We start from the raw sequence: 27023 nt of genomic DNA, 5'->3' as shown, positions 1-27023 counted from the left end.
CAGACCGGCAGTGGATGGAAGTCCAGCTGTGGATGGGCCCGTCTGGTGGCTCCGCAGACTCGCTGCAGAGTGGAGCCAGCCGGGGAGGATTCCGGGGGGAGGGATGGATCGCCTCCCGCTCCCCCGCAGATGCCCAAGACTGGAACTGTAAGTGGATTTCGTACACCCCTAGAATCAACATCAGGAGTCAAAACACTTTATAGAACTTAAATGATATTTGTGTGGTGAGTGATTCTTGAGTCTGATTCATATATGAGCAGTCATATGGTAGCTGTCTTGTGATCAAAATTCGATGCCTCCCCCTCCAAATTGATCTGCACTACAGCATGAGTTCTATCTTCATACGTTGCCCTGATCTTCCCAATTGGCCACTTCTGTGAGCTGTTAAATACTGAATACAGAAGCAAATTATAGCACATGAATCGCCCCTTCCCAAATCCCCCCCCCCAATTTATGGGGATAAAATCCCACACACGGCTGAAGTCAATATGGGAATAACAGTCTGCTGAGAGCAGAATTAGGCAAGGGTTTCCCAATCAAGTTACATAGATTGCAAGAGGCCAAAAAACAAAACAAACAAAAAACCCTGGTTAATCCAGTTACAGGTCTTTCTTTTTAAATTAGTAGCTAACAAGGCTTCCATATTTACATGCAGTTCTGTAGTTAACAGCAATTGTGAAAATTCCTCAAATGGAAGAAAGATGGGCAAAATATCATGGGGAAGACATGTTGATTATTGGTATAGCGAGAAAATGAGTCTCCTTAAAAACAAAAATAAAAAAAAACTAATAGCCTATCATTTTGAAAGTTAGTTTTAGAAGCAGCCCTTTCAAATATCAGGCAGTAAACATATTTAAAAGGTGTGTGAGTGTGTGTGTGCGTGTGTGCGTGCGCAGTGCTCTTGTGCAGGCTGGATACCATTGCAATGAACAAGAGCTTGTGTAAGAGCAGCACTTGATTGATTCTATCCAAACTCACCAGCTAACTTGCATCATTTCCATATCAGATACCAAGATACCAATGCTGTACTTTAAAGCATCTCTAGCCTGAAGCCCTCTGCTCTCTTGTTATGTCTCAGTGCCACATATGATATATCCACAGTTGAGACACTTGGTTCCCTCAGGAGATTCATTTCTGAGATTCCGTTGGTTCAGGTTCCTGCAGCACAGCTCCAGTCCAGTGTGTCAACTGAACTGCCAGCAATGTGAAATTTACTAGAAGCTGATCTCTGCAGTTCAACAGAGGTTGGAGTTTTTCATAAATTTCTCTTGGCTGCTAGCAAACCATCCCAATGAGAAAAATGACTGAGCTCAGCCTGTATAGATTTCAAGTATGCTTAATATGAACCCTGTGTTTCTATCACACTTGGAAATTGGTGAGCGCTACTCAGGGATGGTTAATAGATCTTACTGTAAATAATCCATGGAATTGAAGGAATTTTTCAAATCAGGGAAAATGCTGAGAAGGGCTCTTATATGGACAGATATATACACATTTATGAGCAAAATGAGCAAATATTCCAGTTGAACACACGCCCAAATTTGCCCGAATTGTTAATTCCAACAGAATGAAGGCAGGGGATCTGCAAGTTCTTCATATCATTAAAACTATGCATTATAATAGTAATAACGAGCCTGTAATAACGCCATAATTCTGTCCTGAAACTCAGGTAATTAACCTTGATTTTATTCTACTTCTGCTCTAGGCATGAACTGCATATTAAAAATGAAATGCATTTAGAACCTGGAAGATATTCATGGTAATCTATAAGAGGTTCTCACTGTAACCATTTGCCCCTCAGCTGTGAATGTGTGGGAATACCAGAGGAGAAAAGCAATTAGCTTTTATGCCCTGCCTTTTATAAGCCGTTTTGACAATGAGCAGAAATTGCCCTTCCCCGGGATGTTTACAAGGATTTTACGCTAGTGAAACGTACTGATCCTTAACTTTCCTAGCTGTCTTTGCATCTCTAATGTTGATTCATTCAATCTAATTTAATCCTTGATTAAATCAGATTAACTAGATCTGGTGATTTACAGAGCAAATGGTTTAAAGTAGATGAAGTACATCTCTGTAAGAGTCTAGGAGGGACACTTACTATATTGAGATAAAATGACATAGTCAAAGAAAGGCAGTATCTCTGAAATGAACATATCCACTGGAAGTCTGATTGAAGGAACTCAGTCGACAATATGTATATGACATTATAATACTTTCATCTGAGAGAGAGAGAGAGAGAGAGAGAGAGAGGGAGAGAGGGAGAGAGTGGGAGGGAGGGAGGGAGAGTTTCATTGCCATTTTTCTCTAAAGTAATAAATTATTACTTTATTATTATTACTAATATTATTATTAGTTTTATTATTTAAAGGATTATTGAAAATAAGCTTAATTATGTAATATTTTGGAGGGATCTTTTTCTTTGTGTATGTGTGTGTATGTGTGTATATATTTCAGTAATGAGTACTAGTTGGGGATTTTCTTTCACATTTTAGGGTTTTAACTCTTTATTTATAATTTTAAAAAAAAAAACACATAAAAAATAACAACCCCAGAGGTATCTACAAGTGAATTACAATATAGGCGAGCCATTTCAATAACATTTTTACAGCTTACAGGTATACATATAAAGAATAAATAGAAAAGAGAAAGGGAGAAACAGGGATGAGAATAAAGGAGAGGCGAAATACATTTGAGACATACATTTGAACCATAGGTTGCATACAGTTAGTAGCTGAATAAAGGAACAAATAATACAAGAGCGTGGCAATACTAGTTGCACAGGAACGGAAATATTTTACTAGCTTCAAAACACTGCCCCATCTGTGTCCAACAATTAAATTAATAGAAGGCAGTGCTCAAGATATGTTTCACAAGCACAGCCACCCACAGAACCATTAATTTGAGCTATAATTTTATCCATTGGCATGATGCCCCATATTCTTGCAATCCAGTTCTGTACTGAAGATCTAAATCTTGTTGAGATGGAGGGATTTCAGTGTATCAAAATCATCCAACAAAATAATATAAGGGCCTACTATAACCTACTATGAACAAATAACAATACTTTATAACAATAAAGAAATTTGAAAGCCAGACCACCAGACATAGAAGCAAGTTCCCTTATGTCCACATTTCTTTCAGTAAAGATCAGAGCATTCTTTAGTAACAAGTTTAAATTTGAGAGGAGTGATATGCCATCTACTGAGCAATTTAAAAGCTTGTTCTTTAATATTAACGCACCAGGATTTTAAAGTTAAAGAAGAGCAGATAGCAGATCACTGCTCACCTCAAATTTCTTTTCCAGGTCAACTTCTCAGTGAGATCTTTAATCCGAGCAGGTTATTGCAGTAATTTATACAGCATTGCCATGGCTCCTTTAAAATGATAAAACCTATTCTTAACTAGCATCTCAAAACCACCAAGATCTCTAGCGCAGTTCATTATATGGTCCAGTAATTAGCAAAATGTTGTGCCTGTATGTATTTGAACCAATGGGCTGAGGCTCTGTGTACTTTTGCCTGCTTTGGCTATAGACACACAAAAAACATTTGGCATAATATCTCAGAAACCATAAAATTTCTGAGTTTCCAAAATTTCAAAAGAGCTACAAATAGAACTGGACTGCTTAAAACAGTGCATGAGTTTTGAGGAATGCTGTATCACTGAGGCTATTTCTCACTTAAGGTGAGGGGAAGTTGAAGGAGGTGGCTCTGGCTAGTCCTTACCTGGAGTAAGGAGGCCACAGAGGATATACAGTCTGGAAATTGCTTTCATATAATCACCTGCATGGGGTAAACTCCTCAGTTAGCCTAGCCAGTGGCAAGGAGAACTCCACAGAAGGGAGAAGGCCTATAGCCTGAACTTTTGTTGACCAGAATTCTTCCTAGTTTGATTTGCAGGTACAACCTGATCTGGGCATTGTTTTCTCCACAGAGTGGAGAAAAGGGCAGGGCCACATGCAACCTGCCAATGCATCCCCTCATGGCACTGCCCTCATGCACTGGGGTTGGAAACCTGATCGTGCGGGGTTCCAACTGATGGGAACATCTTCCACACATTTGGCAGCTTCTCCTCTGCCCACAAGCCCTCAGTGTGAGGACAGATGGAGCAGGCAGGGGATGTGATGGCAGGGGTGGAGCAGGTTGTGCTGGCCCTGTGCTCTTGCTATGCATAGGGATGTACGAAAGTTCCGCCATGGATCTCGGGTAGGCCGAATGCCAGTGCATTCGGCCCCCCGAAATCGGTGGCGAAACGGCCCGCCACCACCCCCGCAGCCCCCCCAGGACGACACTTACCTTGGGCGGATCTTCCTGGCAGTGGCGGCGGCTCCAGCGGCGGTGGCAGCGGCGGTAGCCGGTCTTCCGACCGGCTGCCGCCGCCGCCATTTCCAGGTTAAAACAAAAACAAAAAAACGTGATAGGCTACGTAAAGATTTACATAGCCTATCACGGCTAGATTTTAAAAAACACCATGATAGGCTACGTAAATCTTTACGTAGCCTATCACAGCTGACTTAAAAACAAACAAACAAATGCGCATACGCAAATGGCGGCGGCCATGGCTGCCGCCATTTGCATTCTTTATTTTGGCACGTCTTAGTCCATGTAAACATTTACGTAGACTAAGATGGCAAAAATAAGGGGAACGCAAATAGCGTAGACGCTATGCTATTTGCATTCCCCTTATTTTCGCCGTCTTAGTCTATGTAAATGTTTACGTAGACTAGGACGTGCCAAAATAAAGAATGCAAATGGCAGCGGCCGTGGTCGCCACCATTTGCGTACGCGCGTTTGTTTTTTAAATCAGCCATGATAGGCTACGTAAACATTTACGTAGCCTATCATGGCTAACTGCAGGGATGCAAATGGCGGTGGCTACAGCCGCCGCCATTTGCGTCCCTGTTAGCCAGCGACTGGATGTCCAGTCCGGCGGCTCCGCAGAATCTCTGAGGAGCACAGCCGGCCAGCCAGGATTCCGGGGGGGAGGAATGGAGCGCCTCCCCCCCATCCAGGATTCCGGGGGGAGGGACGGAACGCCTCCCCCCCAACATCAACATAATCCGCGGAAATGTAAGTCACTTTTGTACATCCCTAGCTATGCAATGTTAATCAAGGAGAATGCCTGCACAAGGCCTTACATCAGCAGTGGACAACTTCTGGCCCTACAGATGTTTTATCCTACAACTCTCAACAGCCCTAGCCAGTATAGCCACAGCCCTGTAGCCAGCTTTCCTTGTTAGCTGGGGCAACCACATTTCTAGCTGGGGCATTTGGGGCGGGGGGAGGCGCATAGTGCCAGCAAATGCCCCCCGCGCTGGTGGAGAGGATGTGAGGGCCAGGCCAGGGGAAGGGAAAGGCAGTGATCCTTCCCCCTCACTCCTCTTCCATGCAGAGAGGGTGTTAACTTACATAACAGACTATGTAAAGGTCAAGTTAGTATGAACACCAGGAATGACTGGCATATTTTTTGTTTCAAAAGAAAAAAAGGATGTTCAGGATACAGTGAATGAGGGGATACCAAAAGGTATAAAATGAACAAATTAGTTTATGCTATAACTAAGAATTTAAAAACTAGTATGGAGCTTGTTTTCTTGAAAAATCAGTTTTCATCTTGTATCACGACAACACCAATACAAAAACCAAACCAAAAAACAGGGTTAGAAACAGAGTAAGAGCACATTACAGTGTAACCATAGTCAAGCATTTAGGGAGAGTAGCGCTGAGAACAACGTGCATAACTTTCTTGTTGAAGTCAATGGGATTGACTCCTTACATATTTACTGCATAGCAGACTTCCTTTTATAAACTTATAAAAATGCTTGATAAACATACAAGAAAACTTTCTGAATGGTAGGTACACAATACACTTTTTCTGAGAGAAAAAATGTACAGCACCTAAAAATCATGCTTTAGAACAGTTGCAGCTTTCGGGTTCTTAGAAATGAAGAAATGTAAACATTTAACAAAATTAAGGTTGGCTGTCCTTTCTTTTTCAAATGTACCCCCCCCCCAATTTGCTAAATGCCTGTGAGTCATTGAAAGTCTCTGCGGCTGATTGATCTGAGTTAGAACTAAAAACGTTGACTCACAGATGGCTGTGCTGCAGGCAAAAGACTCCTGAGCTTGGCTTTGATGCTTAGGGATGTATGAAAGTCACTTGACTTTTCGCAGATGTGATTTGCGGGGCGGGGGAGGTGCTCCGTCCCTCCTCCCGGAATCCTCACTGGCTGGCTCCGCTCTGCGGTGGCTCCGCGGAGCCACCGGTCAGGGCCGTCCGCAGCCGGAGTTCCGGCTGTGGCCAGGCTGCTGCAGATGCAAACGCGTAGTGGCCGCCATTTGCATAGCTGCCTTTACTGTGATAGGCTATGGAAATACTTACGTAGTCCATCATGGAAAGAGCAGCGGCACAAATGGCGTAGTGACCGCCGTTTACACCCCTGCTCTTTGCCATGATAGGCTACGTAAATACTTACGTAGCCTATCACGGCAGCTTGGCAGGACGCAAATGGTGACTGCAGCAGCCAGCTGAAAGACCAGCCGCTGCCCCAGGTAAGTTTTGTTCCGGGGGGATTCTATGAGGTGGCGGGGGGTGGGAGGCCGTTCTGCCACGGGTTTCAGGGGGCCGAATGCCAGTGCATTCGGCCTCACTGAAATCTGTGGCGGAATTCTCCGCCATCCCTATGCTGAATTAGGTATCTCAGTTTTAGATTCCACCTAAAAAACAAACTTGTTCATACTGTAAGTTTAGGGAAAGGAAGAGAGAAAATAAATACTTTAGGGAGTGTTTCTTAACTCCTCCTTGAGAGTCCCTCCTTCTAGTCTTGTTCCTCACCTTTAGATTTTCCTTCCTGTTGAACAATCAAGGGATTTTTTTTTTTAAGTGGTTGCTATATAAAGGACTAAGGGGCCATGGTGGCTTAGTGGTTAAGACACTGAACTGCAGACTGGAAGGTCGGCAGGTCAGCAGTTTGAGACCCAAGTGCTGAGTGACGGAGTGAGCTCCTGTCTTCAGTCCCAGCTTCTGCCAACCTAGCAGTTCAAAAGCAAGAAATTGCAAGTAGATAAATAGGTACCGCCTTGGTGGGAAAGGTAACAGCGTTCCGTGCACCTCGGTGTTCAGTCATGCCGGTCACATGACCACGGAAGCGTCTTTGGACAGCGCTGGCTCTTCGGCTTAGAAACGGGGATGAGCACCGCACCCTAGAGTCAGACACGACTGGTTGGGGACACCTTTATATAAAGGACTAATTGATTGATTGGAAACTAATTGTGGAAAACAATTGGATTTTTTTTTACTGGTTGCTGGGTTGATTTTTCTGCCCAGAAACGGCCTCATGTGAGCGGCACACATTAGGGAAATCAGAAATTTGGCCTGAGTTACAGCCTAGGTGGCCGGCCAGCCAGCCAGCCAACCATAGTGCAAACAGCAATGTTTTTATTCTTCTGGGGCTGTTTTCATCCATTGCCATCAAGAGTCAAGAAAACGAAGAAAAAATAGCCACTATGGTTGTTGGTGAGTGCTTTAAAAGAGTAAAGGATAACTTAGGGTAGATATTTTTTTAAGGTCTCTTTAAGTTCTCTTTATTGCTAAATACCCTTTAACAATAAGCACCCAATCCTGCTCTACTTATCATAATAATTGCATAAACAAACTCTTACTTCTTACTGCAGGCAAACAAACATTATTGCTGGCTGGGTAGAGAACACAATGGAAACTGAAACTGAAAAGCAAAGGAAAGGAAAGGAAAGTTCAAGGGGTGGAGTCTAACTCTAGACCATAACTCAAGGTTCTAATATTTAACTCTTCAAGGGTCAAGTTACTATACAGGCTGCTTTTTCAGGATCAGTTTATTAATTCTAAGGTGATTGTGATCTAGGGATGGTGGAGAATTCTGCCACGGACTCCAATGAGGCCGGATTCTTAGAATCTGTCCGTGGCAGGAGCAGACAGGACAGACAGCAGCGGCCAGCCAGCAGAAGGTAGGATCCAGCCCCGCACGGATTCCCCCAGGTGGCAGAGGTTAGTCTTTCATTCTACTGCGGACTCCGGGGGGCCGGATTCTTAGAATGCCTGTCTTCGGACACAAATGGCATCCAGCATAGCCGACGCCATTTGCGTCCCTGCCTTTTGCTGTGATAGGCTACCTAAATCTTTACGTAGCCTATCACGGCAAACGGCAGGGACGCAAATGGCGTAGCGGGCACCATTTGTGTCCCTGCTCTTTGCTGTGATATCCTACGTAAAGATTTATGTAGGCTATCATGGCAAACGCCAGGGGCGCAAATAGCATCTGCTATGCCGGACGCCATTTGCGTCTGAAGACAGGCAGAGTGGCAGCGGACAGACCCAGCCAGTGGCTCTGTGGACTCATCGCGGAGCAGAGCCGGCCGGGCACCGCGGGGCGAGGAATGGATCGCCTCCCCCCCCGTGGACCCCCCCAGCGGACTCAAAGGTGAGTTCTGTACACCCCTATTATGATCATAAAACATCAACATCAGGGAAAGTCTTGAGTGAGCAGACCTTTGGGGTCTCTTCCAGACTGCACTCACTCTGCCTTATTCACTGAATTTTTCAGAGGGCCCTGTTCTTAAATTGCTCCTGTTCTTAAAACAAGCTGTCATTCTTTAAATGGAGGCTGTCACTGTCTGTCATGCCACAAATTAAAAAAGACAATCCCCCCTGCAAAAAAAAATCCTAGGGCAGGGAGAAGCACAGCTCAGGGTGTGTGTGTGTGTGTGTGTGTGTGTGTATGTATGTGTGTGCCGCCCACTTGGCCCACCCCAGCTACAGGGCTGGGCAAAATGGTGAGAGATGTAGGCCAGAACCTGTTGAGCCCCCAAAGAAATAATTGGTGGCTAAGGGATTGGTTTGGACTTTTATTAGCTTGGGCATTCCTCTTGATGGGATTATCTGTGTGCAGTGTGCACTCTATGGAGGGGTATTGAAGACAATGTAAATTTTACTGGTAAGTTCTGCATTTATAAATGTTTGAGCTACACAGTCTTTCTGTAGTTTCTGCTAAAATACAGTATCTTTGAGCATCTGATGTGTCTGAAAATATCTTCAAGTACCGTCAAAGTTGGCCAAGGCTGTCAAAGGCATGTTAGAGCTTCAATAAGTATGCTGTCACTGACTTGAACCAATCCCATTTCTCCAGTAGGAAGGATAAGAATGTGACCTGTGTAGTCAGAGTTTGGCCAAGCTATGTAAAGGTGTCAGAGTTGTATCCTACAGAAGTGACTTAAATCCCGGAGAGTCTCCAAGCTGGAGGGAGAAACATTCCATTTTGCTTCTTTAGCAGCCTGCATAGTTCAATCTTTCTTTGCACAATGGGTTCTATTGGTGTCTACCATGGAAAGAGTACAGAAAGAGTGGAAACAACACTGGGAACAAAAGATGCATAAGAATGGAGGTGCTGTTCTGCTCCATGTTAATTCAACTCTGGAGTTCCATTTTCACAATCACCACTGTGGATTAGAATATCTACTTTATCCATAACCAAACACTGAAAGAGTAAACAAATTTGTAGCCTTGACCACTCCTTAATCACTGTCTCTGTTTGTCTGCGAGTTCTTGCAGGAGAAGACAAGATACAGGGGTGCAAAGAGGAGGTATTTGGGAGGCAGGGGAAAAATGGGGTGGGTGGGAGAATTCCTTGGGGATAAACATAAAAGAAAGAGAGACAGGACCTGGGAAAGATGAGAACTTTGGGACAAAAATGGAGGAGAGGGTCTTAAGACACATTGGGTTGTGTACATTCATAATAGCCACTGCAGCTGAGTTCGTCATGAAACAGGAACGCAAAAGTCAAAATCCAAAAGATAAAGATTGTATACATCCAAGAGGAATTCCCAGTCCTTGCCAGGTTATTAAATCTGCATATGATTAAAATAAAGAAAAATCTTCCAATGTTCCTGGGACCAGAACGGTTTAACAGTGTGCCCTACACTTTCAAAACCACCCAAGATCCAAATATTCAAGCCACAGAGGGGTTTGATTTTGTCATGAAAACAGCTCTCCACTTAGAGCAGCCTTCCTCAGCCTGATGGATATTTTGCCAGACCGATATTTTGGACTACAACTCCAATCAGCCCAAATCACCATGACCAATTATCAGAGATGATGGGAGCTGTAGTCCAAAACATTTGGACAGCATCAGGTGGGGGAAGGCTGCCATAGACAATCCAAGCTGCCTGATGCTTCCAGTTGGACAAAAGTGCTCCACCGGAAGAGTCACCTGAGCTTAACTGGAGTTTCTCCTTTCCTGTGGCTTTAAAATGGGGACTACAAGTTCGCAGGAGATGTCCTTGATTACTTACAGAGCAGAATGTTCGAAAAAGTATGCACTATGGATTTCAGTTTTTAAATAAATAAATGAAAGGGAGGAATCTAAAACACTAGTGTATGTGCAGTGAATACACATTGCAATTCTCCTTGTTCTTGAGTTTCCATGAGTCATTCATTAATTTAGGTCGAAACTCTCATGGATTATTAGATAGATGAGGCCTTACGGAGGGTGAAGAATGGTGTTTTTATTATTGCTAGAGTTGTATGGCTCTGTGGTAATAACCATCTCTTGATTAAAGAACTCATGATGGATGTAGAAATGTGTATCAGCTGCATTTATTTTATTTAACTGCTCTGGTCTGAGGTATTTTTTTTAATCCAAAAATTGTAACTGAAGTTTATTTATTTATTCATTTATTACATTTAAATCCTGCCTTTTTCCTCCTTAAGAAACCCAGAGCAGCGTTCATAATCCTCCTCCTCCCCAGTTTATTCTCCCAACAACAACCCCGTGAGGTGGGTTGGGCTGAGGGTCTGTGACTGGCCCAAAGTCACCCAGTGAGCTTCCGTGGCCAAGTGGGGACTAGAACCCGGATCTCCCGGCTCCCAGTCCAAGTCTCTAGACAGTACAAAAAACTGTCAGGATTATGTGTTGGTGAAGAGGATTAATCTCTGTGTTGCCCCGACCATCGGCATTGAACTCCTAGGTTAGAAGTGCCAAGATAGTGATAAACCAGATTCAAAGGTTTGCTTACAAGGAGACTTTATTGGGTAACTTACAGCACACAGGCGTACCCAATGGTTGGATCAGACAGCTTCTCTGAACCATGAGCCATTGGGTCAAATGGGTTTTATACAACACATGTCAGCAATGAGGCAGCATAGCAGCAGCAAGCGCCCATAGCGTTCGTTCCCAGCATAAACTAATGGCACTTGGTTCTCAAGCACAGCTACCTAAGACAAACAAACTTCGCTTCCCAGATAGAGTGCTTGATAACACTCTCACTCATTAGTATGGAATGTGCTAGGCCACACTGTCAGCCCTTTGACTCATCTGCACATGCTCAGAGCCTTACTAGCAAGGGAATTGCAACAATAACGAACTTAAGCAAGCATTATGGATCTCTAGGTGCCTCTAACACTACAAATGACTTGGCTACGCTCCTGTGGCCAATACAATCTCCCTTTCTGATATGCCGTGGTCCCAATGCTATTCATCCCTGCCCGCACACCCGGTGCCTGCTATTTACATTGTAAAATCTAGGCATGCTAATTGCATTCATGCCATTGGCATCATGTCTAGTTCGGCTCTTATCAGGCAGAGAGAATGTGGCAATAGGGCTAGTGGGTCTGAGGAGCAGAGTGAGATCTACAAAGCTAGGTCCACAAACCAGACAGGGGCCGGGTGTGGTACCGAGTCTGAGCTACACACAGCAAATGCATTCTTTCATGCAGTTTTCCCATTTGCTTTTGTTACTCTAAATAAATAGAGGGAGGGGGAGGGAGGGACCGGAAGTAGGACTACAGTGCTAGTGAAGGGTCTGTTTTTCAAACCCTATACCCCTGCACCTATGAAAGCTACCTCTGAAGCTACTATTTGCAGCAGGAAGCTGCCATTAGCACCAAATGAAGTTTTTTCTCCCAATGCAATTTGTGTGTGTGTGTGGGGGGGGTCCACTGGAACAATGGGGTAAAGGTTTAAAAAGGACCTCACATGCAACACAGTCCCAATTCTTATTGCTCCCCTGCCCTACCCCATAACTACTGTTAGAAGAAGAAGGAGAAGGAGAAGACATACAGCAAAACCACCCATTTAACATAATGCATACTTTGGTCCTACAAAATGCATACAATGCATACTTTGGTCCTACATACAGGGGCACTAAGTGGTGGCTTAGCAGTTAAGACGCTGAACTGCAGACTGGAAGGTCGGCAGGACAGCAGTTCGAGACCCGAGTGCTGCGTGACGGAGTGAGCTCCCGTCTTCAGTCCCAGCTTCTGCCAACCTAGCCATTTGAAAGCAAGAAATTGCAAGTAGATAAATAGGCACCGCTTCGGCGGGAAAGGTAACAGCGTTCCGTGCACCTCGGTGTTCAGTCATGCCGGCCACATGACCACGGAAGTGTCTTTGGACAGCGCTGGCTCTTTGGCTTAGAAATGGAGATGAGCACCACACCCTAGAGTCGGACACGACTGGTTGGGGACACCTTTACCTTACCTTTATACTTTGGTCCTACTTGGGCCCCCGGGAGATTGTGTCCCCTTCACTCAGAGGACAAGTGGTAGCTCAGCAAACAAGGATCCAGTAAATTTCCAGAAGGTCCCAGTTTTGAAACTTTGCACAGTTTGCATTCCTGACAAAGACTTGCCCAAATTTCTTTTCCAACTTTGCCAACATCTTTTTATGTAGGATGGCTTTTGGAAGCCATTGCTGAGCTTTGAGCAGACATGAGACTAAGCAAATGTTTTTGCGTCGTTTAGTCAAACTTTAAGAGTCCTGGATGGTCCATTTCTTAAACTATTACTCATCCTGAATTCTAGGGGCAGCCTAGAAACAAAATAACAAAAAAGCGCTACCTCAAACAACTTTCACATTGTTTCAGATTCAGGTTTTTTTCTTCTTCACAAAACTTTATTGTCCTTGTTGTTTGGAAATTAATATGAATGTTTTAAAAGCATGAGTAAGTCCAACAAGATTTATGAAACCAACGACAGGGATACATTAAGGTTTTACTGAGCACTCCAAGAAGTTGTTCATCTCTTTTGAGAAACACAGAATTCAAACTGCCTTCATTAGCAGAGCAATATCGTGTGGAAAATGAGCCTGGTACTTTTTAAGGGGGTTGGTAATTTGCATCCTTGCTAAATAATCAAGCTGTTGCCTTTTTCCAGCCTCCTGTAGGCCAGAGGAGCATGAGAAGAACAATCACTCAGCCAGCTAATCCTCTTGACACTCTGGAGTTCAATTTAGCTTCTAAACAATCTGTCACTGAAGTTCTCGGCTGTTTTACAGATATTTTAAATGATAGCAGACTATACAATGACTGTACTTCATCTCACAGAAACCAGAGTTTTTATGATGGGACTGGTGGTGGAAGAGAAGTCTGACTAAAGGCAGAAGCCAACGGGGTGTTTCCACCCCTGCTGATCTCTTCCTCCCAGCCAGTTCTGTGGTACAAGTGGCCCCCACTGCAAGCATACACCACAGTCCCAGTTCTTATTGCTCCCTATCCTACCCCACTCTATAATGACTATTTAAAGGAAGAAGGAGAAGGAGACATACAGCCAAAGCAGCCTTCAAACATGATGCGTAATTTGGTCCTACTTGAGGCCCCCGGAGATCATGTCCCCTTCACCCATAGGACAAGAGTCAACAGCAATTTAGCACTTCTGGAGCAATCCAAAATGAGCAGAAATGCTAGTTTCTGGAAGAAGGCAGGTCGGTGGAGCTTGCATAAGGGAGCTCCACCAACCTGCCTCTTTCCAGGAATGCATATTTCTGCTCATTTCAGGGCTTCCCCTAGGAAGCACTAAAACTCACTTGTGCAAGTGGTGGGTTCCACTTGTGCAATGGAATTGGTGGGACTCGCTGCTTACAGAAGGGAATCAGTAGGGGCATAAGCCCCCGTTGGAATCTGCCCTATGGAATGACTCATATCTTTAGCTTAATTAACTTATTTTGTGTCTTTTGGTGATCTAAGATACCATCCTCGTAGGGCACCTTGACTTTGAATTGCAGCACCTCAACTGAAAAAGGATGTTCCAGATTATATCAAAGACCTGTCAGGGTGGAAACTGAGCCCATAGAGCCCCAGAGCAGTTCTGATTCTGAGGAGGAACAGCAATCCATGGGAGAGGAGCTCACTCATCTCTCACAAGCACAGCAGCTGGCAGAGATTCCTCCTGCCAGCATTCCTGGGATAGATAGTGACCCTGGCAGTGAGAGAGCACTGTAAGGGGGCTTGCTGGATGCTCGCGCAGATGCAGGGAGCGGCGACAGATGGAGGGTGCCGAAAGGAGGCGTAGTGCTCATTTGGTGTGCAAGCAACAGTCGTATCCCGAGGACCCAAGGAAAAGAGGGAGGATCTCTCCCTAGCCCATAAGTTCAGGGTCTTCCTGTGCTTCTCCTTCAAACAGGGACCAACTGCCTCACCTGGAGCTTAGGCTACTCAGCTATCTTTCCCCAGTGCTGTTCCTTGCTTTGGCGTTAGAGACTAGTATTTTGAAAGAGTCATAAAGTAATAACGGAATAAAGCCTCAGAAAGAATCCTCATCATCTGTGTCCTGAGTTGGCTGTTGGCGGGGACTGCAAGAGGCAGCTAGGGTGCGCCTGACAAGGCCACACACTAACGACGCTGGGTTGTATCCAACCATTCCCTTCTGCAAATGGCAGGAGTCCTTCTGTTTGCAGAAAGGTCTTGGATCTAGCAGAGGGCACCACTTATTTATTTATTTATTTATTTATTTAATGTATTGATCGCCCATCTGGCCAGTCACCCAGCCACTCTGGGTGATGTATAAATTATATAATAGAACAGTTTAAAACAATAAAATGGAAGAGGTAGAGCACTGTGCTGGATCATAAGGGAACCATTGCATCAAACCCATTTTCAGTGAGATTGTTGTAATCAAACATACAGCTACCAGGCTGACATGAGTCTAGGGATGGTGGAGAATTTATCCCCGAAACTTCGGGGGGCCGAGTGCCAACGTGTTCGGCCCCCAGAACAAGTTTCGGGGAGAAATTCTCCGCACCCCCCCACCCCCCGCACCCCCCCCCGGGACGGGACTTACCTTTGGCGAATGTCCCTCCCGGCGGCGGGTCCGGCCGGCGGTTCGGCGGGTGTTTGTCCGGGGCGGGAGCGGCAGCCGGTCTTTTGACCGGCTGCCGCCACCGCCATTCCAATCAAAGAAAAAAAAACAAAAACGCCCCCGTGATAGGCTACGTGATGATTAACGTAGCCTATCACGGCTAGATTTGCAGATCTAGCCGTGATAGGCTACGTTAATTGTCACATAGCCTATCACGGGGGCGTTTAAAAAAAAACAAAAAACTTTTGAGTTCGCGGCTGGGCGAGGCGAGGCGCCTCCTCCCCGGCCTGAATTTCGGCTGGGCGAGGTGGGAAGCCTCCTCCCCCGGCCTGAACTTCGCGGGGGGAGCAGCAAAGCGCCTCCCCCCCACCACGAAAAGCTTTGAGAACAGGTAAGTGACTTTCGTCCACCCCTACATGAGTCACGATGTAATCTGCTCACTGGGCTAACATGCTCCGCAAGAAATTAAGATAATTACCTCATGGGGTTTAGCAAATTGCACCATGCACCATAACAGCTGAAAACAGTGTATGTGGTATTTAACAGAGTAAGACAGCACACACACACACACACACACACACACACAAACACACACGTGGGAAAGGGGGGAGGTCCCTGCCCTAAAGAGCTTAAGATCTCAATTGTGACAGTGAGGGATGGGACAAAAAGGAAAGGAGGAGAGGGAGCAGCAGGAGACACAAGGGATTAGTGTTTTTTCTAGGCTGCCATTTAGATGAGGGCGGGAAGGACTAAGGAGTTAAGCCAAAGGATGCTTTTGCAGAGGTTCTGACAGAAAATAAATGAGTGACATCAAGAACAAAGTAGACATTACTGCAGCAGACTCATCTATAGAATTGGGTCTGCCAATTAATCCCATTAGAGCAATACAGGGGGAGGGAAAAATCCTCCCAAAGTAGTGGTGGTCGGTTAGCCATTTTTTTTCCTTGTTGGGCTCTGTGACCAGAACTAAACCGGCTAGGAGAAAAACAATGTGGAGGAAGGGGGTAAGGAGGTGAAGCTCCAAGATATGGAGGATCCTAAAGCCTCCCAGCTCCAGTCCCAACGGCTTCGCTAGACACATTCAAACACTTGTCTACTGGAATAACAGCAGAAAGGAGGATGGAGAGGTGAAGATCACCTCCATCAGTCCCCCTGCTGTGCTGGGCATCTGCCAGCAAGCATAGGATTTTTAGAGTGCTCCGATGGTGGAGCACTCCCTGGACCCTCAGAGGATTGTTCTGCCCCAGTCTTACATAAGCTAACTTACCTTAGCCAGATTCCTCATCAGACAAGAAGAGAGGCAATGAGGGATGGCGGAGAGTTCCGCCACAGATTTCAGTGAGGCCGAATGCACTGGCATTCAGCCCCCCGAAATCCGTGGCGGAACGGCCTGCCCCCCCGCCCCCCTGCGGATTCCCCCTGGGACAAAGCTTACCTGGGGCGGATGTTCCGGACGGCGGCAGCTACGGCGGCGGCGGCTGGTCTTTCGACTGGCTGCTGTGGCCGCCATTTGCTTCCTGGTCTTTGCCGTGATAGGCTACGTAAGTATTTACGTAGCTTATCATGGCTAGCCAAGCAAAAAAAACCAAAACAGCATATGCAAATGGCAGCGGCTACGGCGGCCGCCATTTGCGTTCCCTATTTTTCACCGTTTTAGCCTATGTAAATATTTACGTAGGCTATTATGGCAGAATAAAAAGGGGAACGCAAATAGCGTAGTGGGCGCTATTTGCATGCCTTTTTTCCCCACTGTTTTAGCCTACGTAAATATTTATGTAAGATAAAACGGCGAAAAACAGGGAACACAAATGGTGGCCGCCGTAGCTGCCGCCATTTGCATACGCTGTTTTTTTTTTTTGCCCAGCCGTGATAGGCTACATAAATACTTATGTAGCCTATCACGACAGCCTGGCTGGATGCAAATGGCGGCCGCAGCAGCCAGTCTGCAGCCGGAACTCCGGCTGCGGATGGCCCTGGCCGGCTGCTCTGTGGAGCCGCCACGGAGCGGAGCCGGCCAGGCAGGATTCCAGGGTGGAGGACCGGATCGCCTCCCCCTCTGTCGAGGATTCAGGGGGGAGGGACGGAGCGCCTCCCCCCCCCGCAAATCAATTCAGCGAAAAGGTAAGTGACTTTCGTACATCCCTAGAGTCAATCAGTATATGACTTATATTAAGCTACAATAAAATGAAATTCATGTTGTGTATAGCCATTTTTAAGGCTCAGATAAAGTAAAATTGGAAATGTATTTGATTATGCTTGATCAAGTCAAGCTTAAAAATGCATTAGCAACCCTGGGGCTGAATTATATGACAACTTCTATTTAAATGGAAAACAGCAGAGAATTCTTTCTAAAGAGAGAAAGTGTCTATATAAAAACAAAATAAATATATACAATATGAATATCATTTGTGGAACTAACATTTATTAGCGTCTTGTAGGAGCAGGTGGGTAGTCTCACTTTTCCAAGGTAAAAAAATTGTAATTTACTAAACAGAACTTTATATTTCCTGACAAACCAAATGCTATTATATTCAGTAAGTTTGTTCACATATTGGCACAAAGAGAAAAAGGTTGAATTCATTTACATGATTGAAATGCATTGATTTATTGATTTAGAAGTTGCGTAGCCTTACTTTTATTGAAAATACATGTCTTTTTCATGTAGTTTTAATACAGTTCATTTCGTAAACATGTTCTTTGAAAGTCACCGTAGTCTTTGGTATCACTGATCTAGTACCTAATGGAAGATGACTGGAGCCTGGAAAGAGTGAAAGGGATGAGACAGTGGGCGGCTGTGTTTCACTCATGGAAGTCCGGAGACAACCCATATACCATATTTAGTCTTCTGGGTTGGAGTTTGGGAAAGAAAGGAATGGATAGAAACCTTGAGCTGAGAGACCAAGTAGCTGGTTTACAGGGCCCATGTGTATGGGTTCAATGATGCACATTAATTATTTGGAAAAAATGATGGGAAAGAGAAATGGAAAATATGCAAAAAGTGGGACAACACAAGACTTGTCTCCATTAAAAAAGGCACATATACCATTATAATAAAGGTGCATGCTTTTGTATAAGGGAAAGAAAGTGGAGCACAAGTGGTGATAGATTATGGGTATGGTTTTCCCAGTAGTAATGTATGGCTGTGAGAGCTGGACTATAAGGAAGGCTGAGCGCCGAAGAATTGATGCTTTCGAACTGTGGTGCTGGAGAAGACTCTTACGAGTCCCCTGGACTGCAAGGAGGTCAAATCAGTCCATCCTAAAGGAAATCAACCCTGACTGCTCATTGGAAGGACAGATAATGAAGCTGAAGCTCCAATATTTTGGCCACCTAATGCGAAGAGAAAACTCCCTGGAAAAGACCCTGATGCTGGGAAAGACTGAAGGCAAAAGGAGAAGGGGACGGCAGAGGATGAGATGGCTAGATAGCATCACGGATGCAATGAATATGAACTTGAGCACGCTCCGGGAGAGAGCGCAGGACAGGAAGGCCTGGCGTGCTATGGTCCATGGGGTCACGAAGAGTCGGACACGACTGAACGACTGAACAACAACATACCAGCTCACATTGCTCTTCACGTAGTTTTCGATAGTACACTACACAAAATTTTGCTGATCTGAATGCAACCTGATATACTACTGTAATATCCTTAATATTACATATCCAATGATTTCTTATCTAATAATTATATTGCACTACACAAAATGTTGATCTGTTAAAACAAAAAAATGCATAGTCAAATAGATAAATAGACCACTGGCCTGATAATCTACATGCTAGATAATGTCCTCTTGTCAATTAGACACATCCTATATATGATTCAAAGTGTCAAGTTATGTAAAATAAATGTTAGGGACAACATTCTGCCATGTGGTTATGATTCAATAATGCCTCAAATGACAGTAATGCCTGATCCTGAAACTTGTCACCAGAAAAGACATGCTTAAGAGGAGAGTGCTGACAGTTTGTAACATTGTGTTAGTACAGTAATGAGGTCACCGCAGTAGCACACTGATACTGCAAGTATCTCACACCAACCACAAATGTCTAGAATTGGTCAACTAGATGCTTAAAATTTACAAACATCCAATCTAATATGGCAGCACAAAGACCACACATCCCAGCATCATGACATTAACTTCTAGCGCAAGTAGGAGATGATTCACTGCTCGGCCGCCCAATGTTATTAAGCTGCGGTAAGAGTGGCTTGGCAAGCAATATCTACACAGCTGCAACGACTATAATATCTTACATATGGCCAGAAAGGCACAAGCAGTTGTTCTCCTTGACAGTGCAAGTTTTCCCTGTGTATGTAACTCCTCAAAAATCTGCACAGAAAAACTCCTCGCACAGGAGCAGCGGCAATGTGGCCTTGCACCAGAATGGTCTTTGGCTTTACAGCAGTAGCCTCGACAGTAAACCAATTAACAACAACAGCAACCACCACCACCACCACCACCACCACCACTTCCAAAACCATTTGTAAATTTGATCTTTAGTGAGCAGATCAAGGAAAATGCACTACAGTGGGGATTCCGCATGTTTCTCCAGTTAGGTCTTTTATTAAAATTCTGTCCCATTACATTTTTTCTTTCTATTCAGGTTCTAGGATTATTGAACATTTCCTCTGATGCAGAGTGGAGATTTAAAGCTCTAAGTACACAGTAAGCCACGAGCAGCAGAGTTCATTTTGCTGTCAGGGAGGTAGGATTTCATTTGACGTAAGTGAAGTTGCTATTAGTTCCTGTGATAGTTAAGATCAATAAACTGCTGTCTTATTGAGCCTGCCATGCTAAAAGAAACTGCACCATTTAAACGCGTTGCCATGCTCAACTCACCCTAGGAAGTGTTAGATTAAATCCTTGTACAGGCATTTAAATGCAAACATTGTTCAACAAGAGTCTTTCGGTGGTAGATCCTTGGAAAAAAGTAAGGAAAAAGTCTCTACCCTCACCCCAAACCAATCAATAAACCTCAATATATTTTGTGTGCTCATAAAGCCTTAAGTTAATTTCCACTTTTAGCCTTTTCTTTTTGAAGTACCATTTAATGTCATTCCAGAATATAGTTACTTCCTTTTACAGACATTTCAAAGCTTCCCCTAACCATCTCAGATAATTATTCAGCCTTAAAGACCATTAAATGTATTGTTTTAAGAACACTAGCACCTGTTTTGAACCCAACCTCCTTGCAGCAAGCTAGTTCAATTAATTGTCATCTAATGAACCAGCAGGCATAATTTGATGAGTTATCTAACTAATCAGACAGGTATGAAACGTTCTTATTTTCTAGTACACCTTTAACACATGGAGGGAGCAATCCTATGGCTGCTACACAGCAGCTAGATGGCCATAGGATATCTTGTTTTCCAGGAACTGACCTTGGAGCCTGTGCTCCAAGGTTGGTTCCCTGAGAACTGACCTCCCTCCACTTCCACGCTGCCTCTGAGGCAGCGCGGAACAGCCCCATCCTCCACGCTCACAAGAGGAGTGCGAAGTGGCCAAAAAGGAGCGTTCTGGGGTGGGGAGGGCGGAAATGCGTGTAAGACACATCCAATGTGTCGTACAGCAGCTTCCTCTCCCACTCTGCCCTCCCGCGGCTAGACAGCCGCAATCAGCTGTCTAGCCGAAAATGCAAGGCAGGAGATGCGCGGAGGGAACAATCCCCTCTGTGCTTCTCCTTCTCCTGCCCTGCATTGGATAGGCGGTTGCCTCCAAGTTTGGAGGTGGCCGCCTATCTGGATAGGATTGCGCTCTTAAGGCACAATCCTATGCGTGTTACCATCAAAAGCAATCACCAGATGCTAGAAACATATTTGCACATAGAATGGTATGGGGTTGAGGCTATTTATTTGTATTCTCTTGAAAATTCAGACTATAGGGGCACAATCCTATGTATGTTTAGACAGAAAGAAGTCCCACAGCTCCCAGCATTCCCTGGCTCGGCTGGCTGGGGAATGTTGGGAGTTGTAGGACCTTTTTCTATCTAAACATACATAGGATTGTGCCCCTATAGTCTGAATTTTCAAGAGAATACAAATAAATAGCCTCAACCTCATACCATTCTATGTGCAAATATGTTTCTAGCATCTGGTGATTGCTTTTGATGGTAGCAAAGTAATGAAAAACAATCCTTTGAGATTAAAATACTTTGAACATAGAACAAATTAACATACCCATTGCAACTTTGGGGGCATCAGCTCAAATTGAATTAGTATAGGATGAGCTAGTGACTGGACATGTTGCTCAGCTTTCTTAAAACTAATTAGATGTTTATGTTTTTAAACATGTCCATACCAATCCAACACGCAGGATTACAGAATCCCTGTATATAACCCTGCATATCCTTGTAAATAGGTGTTAGTAGTAAAAGGTGTGTGTGTGTGTGGGGGGGTCCCTTCTTGGTTGTGTAAATATTTGAAAGACCAGTAGAAGGATTACTACCAGAGGATAATTAAGTCCCGATAGCTATGAAATTAGTGTTACTCCTTTACCACGCTTAGAATGTGGTGGTTTATATGGTAATGTAACTACTCTGGTGTTGGGCCCTGTTAATACTTCTGACAGAAGCGTAGGAAGAAGGCCTCTCAAACAGCTTGGCCTGAGTAAGTTTGAGGGAAGGCCACTTCCTGCATATTATTATTATTATTATTATTATTATTATTATTATTATTATTATTATTACTTTATTACACAGATTTATATACTGCTTACCATATTTAAAAAATACCTCTAAGCAGTCATGAGCCTTCCGGCTGGTTCTAAAATCAAATGTGGCACTAGTCAGGACTTTCACTAAGGACTGCTTAGTTTTAGGACTGCTGTCCATACTTCGCTATTTTCTCAGGCATTAAAATTAAAGCCACTTCAAGAGTAGTGTTATACTTTAAAACCTCCTCTATAGGTTGTTTGTTTGTGATAGTTTCATTTTGTGTTGTTATAGTTACTTTTAGCCTTTTTATACTGTTTTACTGTATATCACATTGGGAGTTTTGAGATGGAAAGCCAACACTTACATTCAATAAATAAATGAATATTTAATCCATGCTTCTAAGTGGATCCCCAAGCCAACAGTCACTCTGTAGGAAATGCCATTTTGAATGCACCCCAGATAATACCTCCCATGCAGAGGCCTCTCTAGAATGTGCTTGTATGCATCAAACCTTCCACTATGGTTAAACTAAGGTGGGGACCAGGGTCACAGCATGCATATCTAAAATGCTACAGGAGATAAGGAAAGTCACCACTAGTGTGTTGTCTTATCAGCTTCATGAATACTACAAATCAACTATTTCCACTTGCTCTCCATTGGTTGGACAATTCTTTACCATGGATGCTATATACCACTACCACTAATGAAACATGATCATGTATATGACAGCAGTTAGTACCTAATATGCAAAAAAGGAACCTCAAAGCTGAGTACTAAAACAGTGAACACCACTGCAGTGGAGGATGGTGGCTCTGATTTCGTTGGGGCTGTGAATCCATTCTGGGTTTCAGTCAGAACTCGCCAGAACTCTAAAGGAGCTACCCAAGGTGTTGAACCCTATCCCCCAAATAGGTTTAGTACCTTGGATAGCTCCTTTAGAGCTCTGGCAGGTTCTGACCAGAGTGGATTCACAGCCCCACTGAAATCAGGGCCACCTGCCTCCACCGTACCACTGCCAACAACTAACATGGTATCTGTAATCTCCTCATATGCATTTTGCAAGGGGTACTTACACTGTTGTCATACCAACAATATCTGTAATTATGACTTAAAAAACAACAACTCCACAGCAACAAAATGAACAAGGAAGTACCTTGATATACCTTTATGCTGTTTTACAGCATATACCCCAAATAAAAATCAGCTAATTGTCTCTTATCAGAAAAGCAAAACAAAACTTGTGTGTCAGGAAATCGCTCATGATTCATTTTAAGTTAAATCCAACTTGCTTGAGACATTTCAAAGGTAAACCAGCATTGTAGCTTTTAGGTGCCACACCTAAATATGGAATCATCTTATGGACTGGCACATAATGGCGTACTATAAATAGAAATGGAGGCTGTTTAAATGGAATTGTGCTCTTACCATCATGATTAGGGTTTCCCAAAGTCCATGGCTCATCTGAGTCAAAATGAGTGTCTCCCCCAATTCCTGGCCCGGGAAAGTAAGCATGAGCCAAAAATCCTCCCTCCCCATCAAAGGGAGAGCTGTCTCCATGAAAACCTGAAGCAAAAATGATAGTAATATCCACGTCCCTCTTGCCATTCTCTAGTTCAGTGTAAGGAACTTCCTCAAACGTCAGAGGGGTTACATTCTGCCACACATCAAAGGCACGGCGAATAGCTTTACGGGTTTCAGCATCGCCTACTTTCGGAGTGACGTTCTTTATGCTGTCAGCAAACAAAGAAAGAAACAAAGATCAGTAACACTGCTCACTTCAGTCTTAAAACGAATCATTTGACATAGTTGGTTCTGGGTGGAAAATATTCGTAAGGGGGAATTATCAACTTTTATAATTCTTAACATTTGTATAGAATGTTCAAAGCACTTCATGTGCGTTATCTAGTTGTCACCCTTACAACCATGCTGTAAATTAAGTATTATCTCCCATATTGCATGTGGGGATGGGGGTGGGGGGTTGAGGCTGAGAGAGAATGTGGCTTTCCTAAGGCCATCTAGTAAGTTTATGGCAGAGGTAAGATTTGAACCATGGTGACTATTACATCGGTAGTTTCTTCTATATATTGGGTTGATTATTCAATCAGCAGCAGCCTAATTACTGGGATAATGTAGGCAATTGTGTAGTGTGTACATGATGTACTTTGACAGCAAATGCTACATAAATACGAAATATTATTGTTGTTATACATTAATCTATCATAACATAACTACAACAATGACAACAAACAACATGGATTTTAAAGCTGCATTCCTCAAATTTACTTGAAATCACTGGACATGAAAGGAACTTCAACTAGATAAATCCACATTGTCATTTGAAGACTACAAGCCTTTGGTTACAATTGTAAATACTTTACTTCAGAGCCGATCTGGACTAAGGGTGGAATTGCTTTTTCAACAGCCGGGGGCAGAACTGTCTGCAAAACAGGAGTCACTGCCAAGCACCTGTACAGTGGATGGGTGAGGGCCAAATCAGACATAACTTTAAAGATGAAGCTAGCAGCGATGACTTTTGTCTTCTTTTCATTTTTACTCCAGTGTAAGCACAGGAGGCCGAATGCAGATCATGACCCTTTAACCCTTCCCCACCTGCCGCCTGCCCAATTCAAAGCAGAGGAGGGGGCGCTTGCAATGTATATTGCAAAATAATGATCCATTCACGCAGATGGATCACTATTTTGCAATATAGGGTTGTATCCAATGTTAGCCCTACCTGTAGTAGATCCACGGAAATTAATGAGACTTAAATTGGACAATGGGTCTACTTAGAGGAGACCCAATGAAATGAATGGAGCTTCAGCTAGTCATGCTATCTTCAGTCCCATTCAATTCAATGGGTCTTCTTTAAGCAGCACTAACACTGAATATAACCCATAAACTGCAGGTGTGGGCCTGCCAATTCAGAGCAGGCTATAATAGGGGAAGAGGGTTAGAGATCTCCTACGCCCCACACCAGGGTCCCAGTCTGGTCCAGGCCCCCTGCAATTACACTAGTGTAAAAATGAAAAAAAATGACTTAGATGTTAGCTGCATCATTAAAGTAATGCCTGCTTTGGTCCTGAGGCAGGCAATAGCTCTATTCAGGAGTTCACTGTGAATGTGAAGACGGCTGTGTGCACAAACCTCACCCCCTGCAGAGAACTTGGTGCACTAAACATGAAAGTCAGGCTTAGAATCCTATTTGCAACCAGAAACCCTGCACACACTTAGAATCCCAACTCAAAATGCGAAGGTCTCCAATGGGGCTGGGGGTGGAGCTTGCATGCACAGCTCCACTGCCCTCTTCACATGTTCACAGGGAATGCCTGAACAGGGATAATTTCAAGTGGAAAAGACGTAAGTGGTAGAATGCTACTGAACCTTTCCTCTGCCATGGTTGCTTTGCACCTTCCTCGCATTCTCCTAGCCAGGCTCCAAGACCAGAAATGAGCCCAAGTGAGGGGAAATTACCAGGGAGAAGAGGTTGTATGATGGAAAAGCACAGGCCAAGGAAGATTTCAGCACATTCCTCTTACTTGATTTTCCAGTTGAAATAGCTTTCCCCATTTTATGGGTATTTGGTAGACTACCTATGAAGGTGTGAGTCTGCTGGCATCATGACTGTAATTCTACAGATTTTGTCAAGATTCCCTCCCCTCCCAAGGTAGGAATCTAATGGCAGCCAGTTAACATTACTTCAGATGTTTTCAGATCAAATGTGGGCAACTCATTCCTTTGACAAGCAATTTGAGCTCGACACCTTTAGAGAGGTGAAAGCTTGGGGGAAAAGCTGGTGGGGAGGGGGCAGGGAAAAAAGCAGGGAAAAACATTTTCTCCCTATATCTTCCAAAAATGCCTGGGGAAAATGGGAGCTTTCCTGAATATTTATGGTTCCCTGCCTTTTTTCTTTCATTCATTTTTAATTCCAGGCCTTCACATCTCTAGGCACCATACAAAATTTGTTCTATAACAAATATGAAGTCCACTGCAAATAGTAACGACAACTCTACTAAGTTTCACATCTATAAATGAAAAACATTGCCATGTCTCTCTCGTTGTCATAGCAATTATGAAAAAGGCAGAGGCCTAGTAGTCATATTTCTATGAGGTACAGGACCTGCTGCAGTGCTACTGCCTTCTTTGCCACTGAGACACTGCGGACAAGAAAACTGAGAACAGTGGGAGAACCCCATGCTGAAGTTATTCTCTGTCAAACATCAGAAAACATGCTGTAAATCTGGCATGTTGAGGATTCATAAGATGGGTTCCTCTTGTGTCATCTTGGTTACTTACATTACTCAGTGGTACAGCAAGGAGTGGCACTTCATACAGCTCCCACACAACAAGGGTAACATAAGTGTCCAGAGATGCACACAGAGAAGACACCTGTATTTTAGACCTTACATTCTCCTTATTGTTTCTTCTGTATTTATTTATTTATTACATTTATATCCCACCTTTTTTCCTCCATAAAGAACCCAAGGCGGCGTACATAATCCTCCTACTCTCCATTTTCTCCTCACAACAACAACCCTGCGAGGTAGCTTGGGCTGAGAGTCTGCGACAGGCCCAAAGTCACCCAGTGAGCTTCCATAGCCAAGTGGGGACTAGAACAAGGATCTCCCAACTCCCAGTCCAACACTCTAGCCACTACACCACACTGCACCACCACAAATTAATATTTGGGGAAGATCACTTTTTTTCAAGCATATAACAAGTGAACACGTAACCAATGCTTCAAATGGAATATTCTAAATATTCTATCCAGAGGAAAAGTTCAAGAGTGAAATGTGTTATGTAACAGTTCTAATGTGATGCTTTGTCAGAGTGGAAAATGTTCATGAATAAGAACTTGGATGATTCATCTATGCAATGTTATAAAACATGCTTGATTATAAGGCATCACCTATTCCATAAAGTGGATTTAGAGCTCTTACGTTTGTAGCTTTTGCTTAAATCTGCTATTTCTTACCTAGCCCTTCACAGTGGCTCCTGCAGTAGTCTGGTTATGGGAGCATTTAAACTAGGGATGTATGAGAAATTTGTTTCAGTTCATTCTTGATCAGGATTTACCCAGTTGGCACCTTTCAGATTGAACATGAACTCGGGCGCAATATGTGGTCAAAGTCCATACATTTCCAAGCTTGCAATGTGACTTGCGGACCCCCCCACCGAAAAAATGTGTTTGACAGCATGCATACCTTTGAAAAGTGTGCATGAAGAAATGCAGACTTTTGAAAAATGCACACAAATCAGTGGGAGAAGAATGCCTA

At 43.9% G+C, this 27023-nt stretch overlaps 1 protein-coding gene across 2 annotated transcripts in view; it reads right to left on the bottom strand.

Annotated features, from left to right (window-relative positions):
- Positions 1-27023, bottom strand: part of MMP16 (matrix metallopeptidase 16) — a 274133-nt gene that overhangs the window by 84265 nt on the left and 162845 nt on the right. For both annotated transcript variants that reach the window (XM_084848020.1, XM_084848019.1), the window contains one exon: positions 23176-23480. In XM_084848020.1, the coding sequence (XP_084704146.1) occupies positions 23176-23480 (305 nt within the window). The remainder of the gene's footprint in view (positions 1-23175; positions 23481-27023) is intronic.

The sequence above is a fragment of the Heloderma suspectum genome, chromosome 4, assembly GCF_057233095.1.
Source record: "Heloderma suspectum isolate Gila_16-S chromosome 4, 16-S_ref, whole genome shotgun sequence".
Classification (NCBI taxonomy): domain Eukaryota; kingdom Metazoa; phylum Chordata; class Lepidosauria; order Squamata; family Helodermatidae; genus Heloderma; species Heloderma suspectum.
This window is presented reverse-complemented; position numbering and strand designations above follow the sequence as displayed.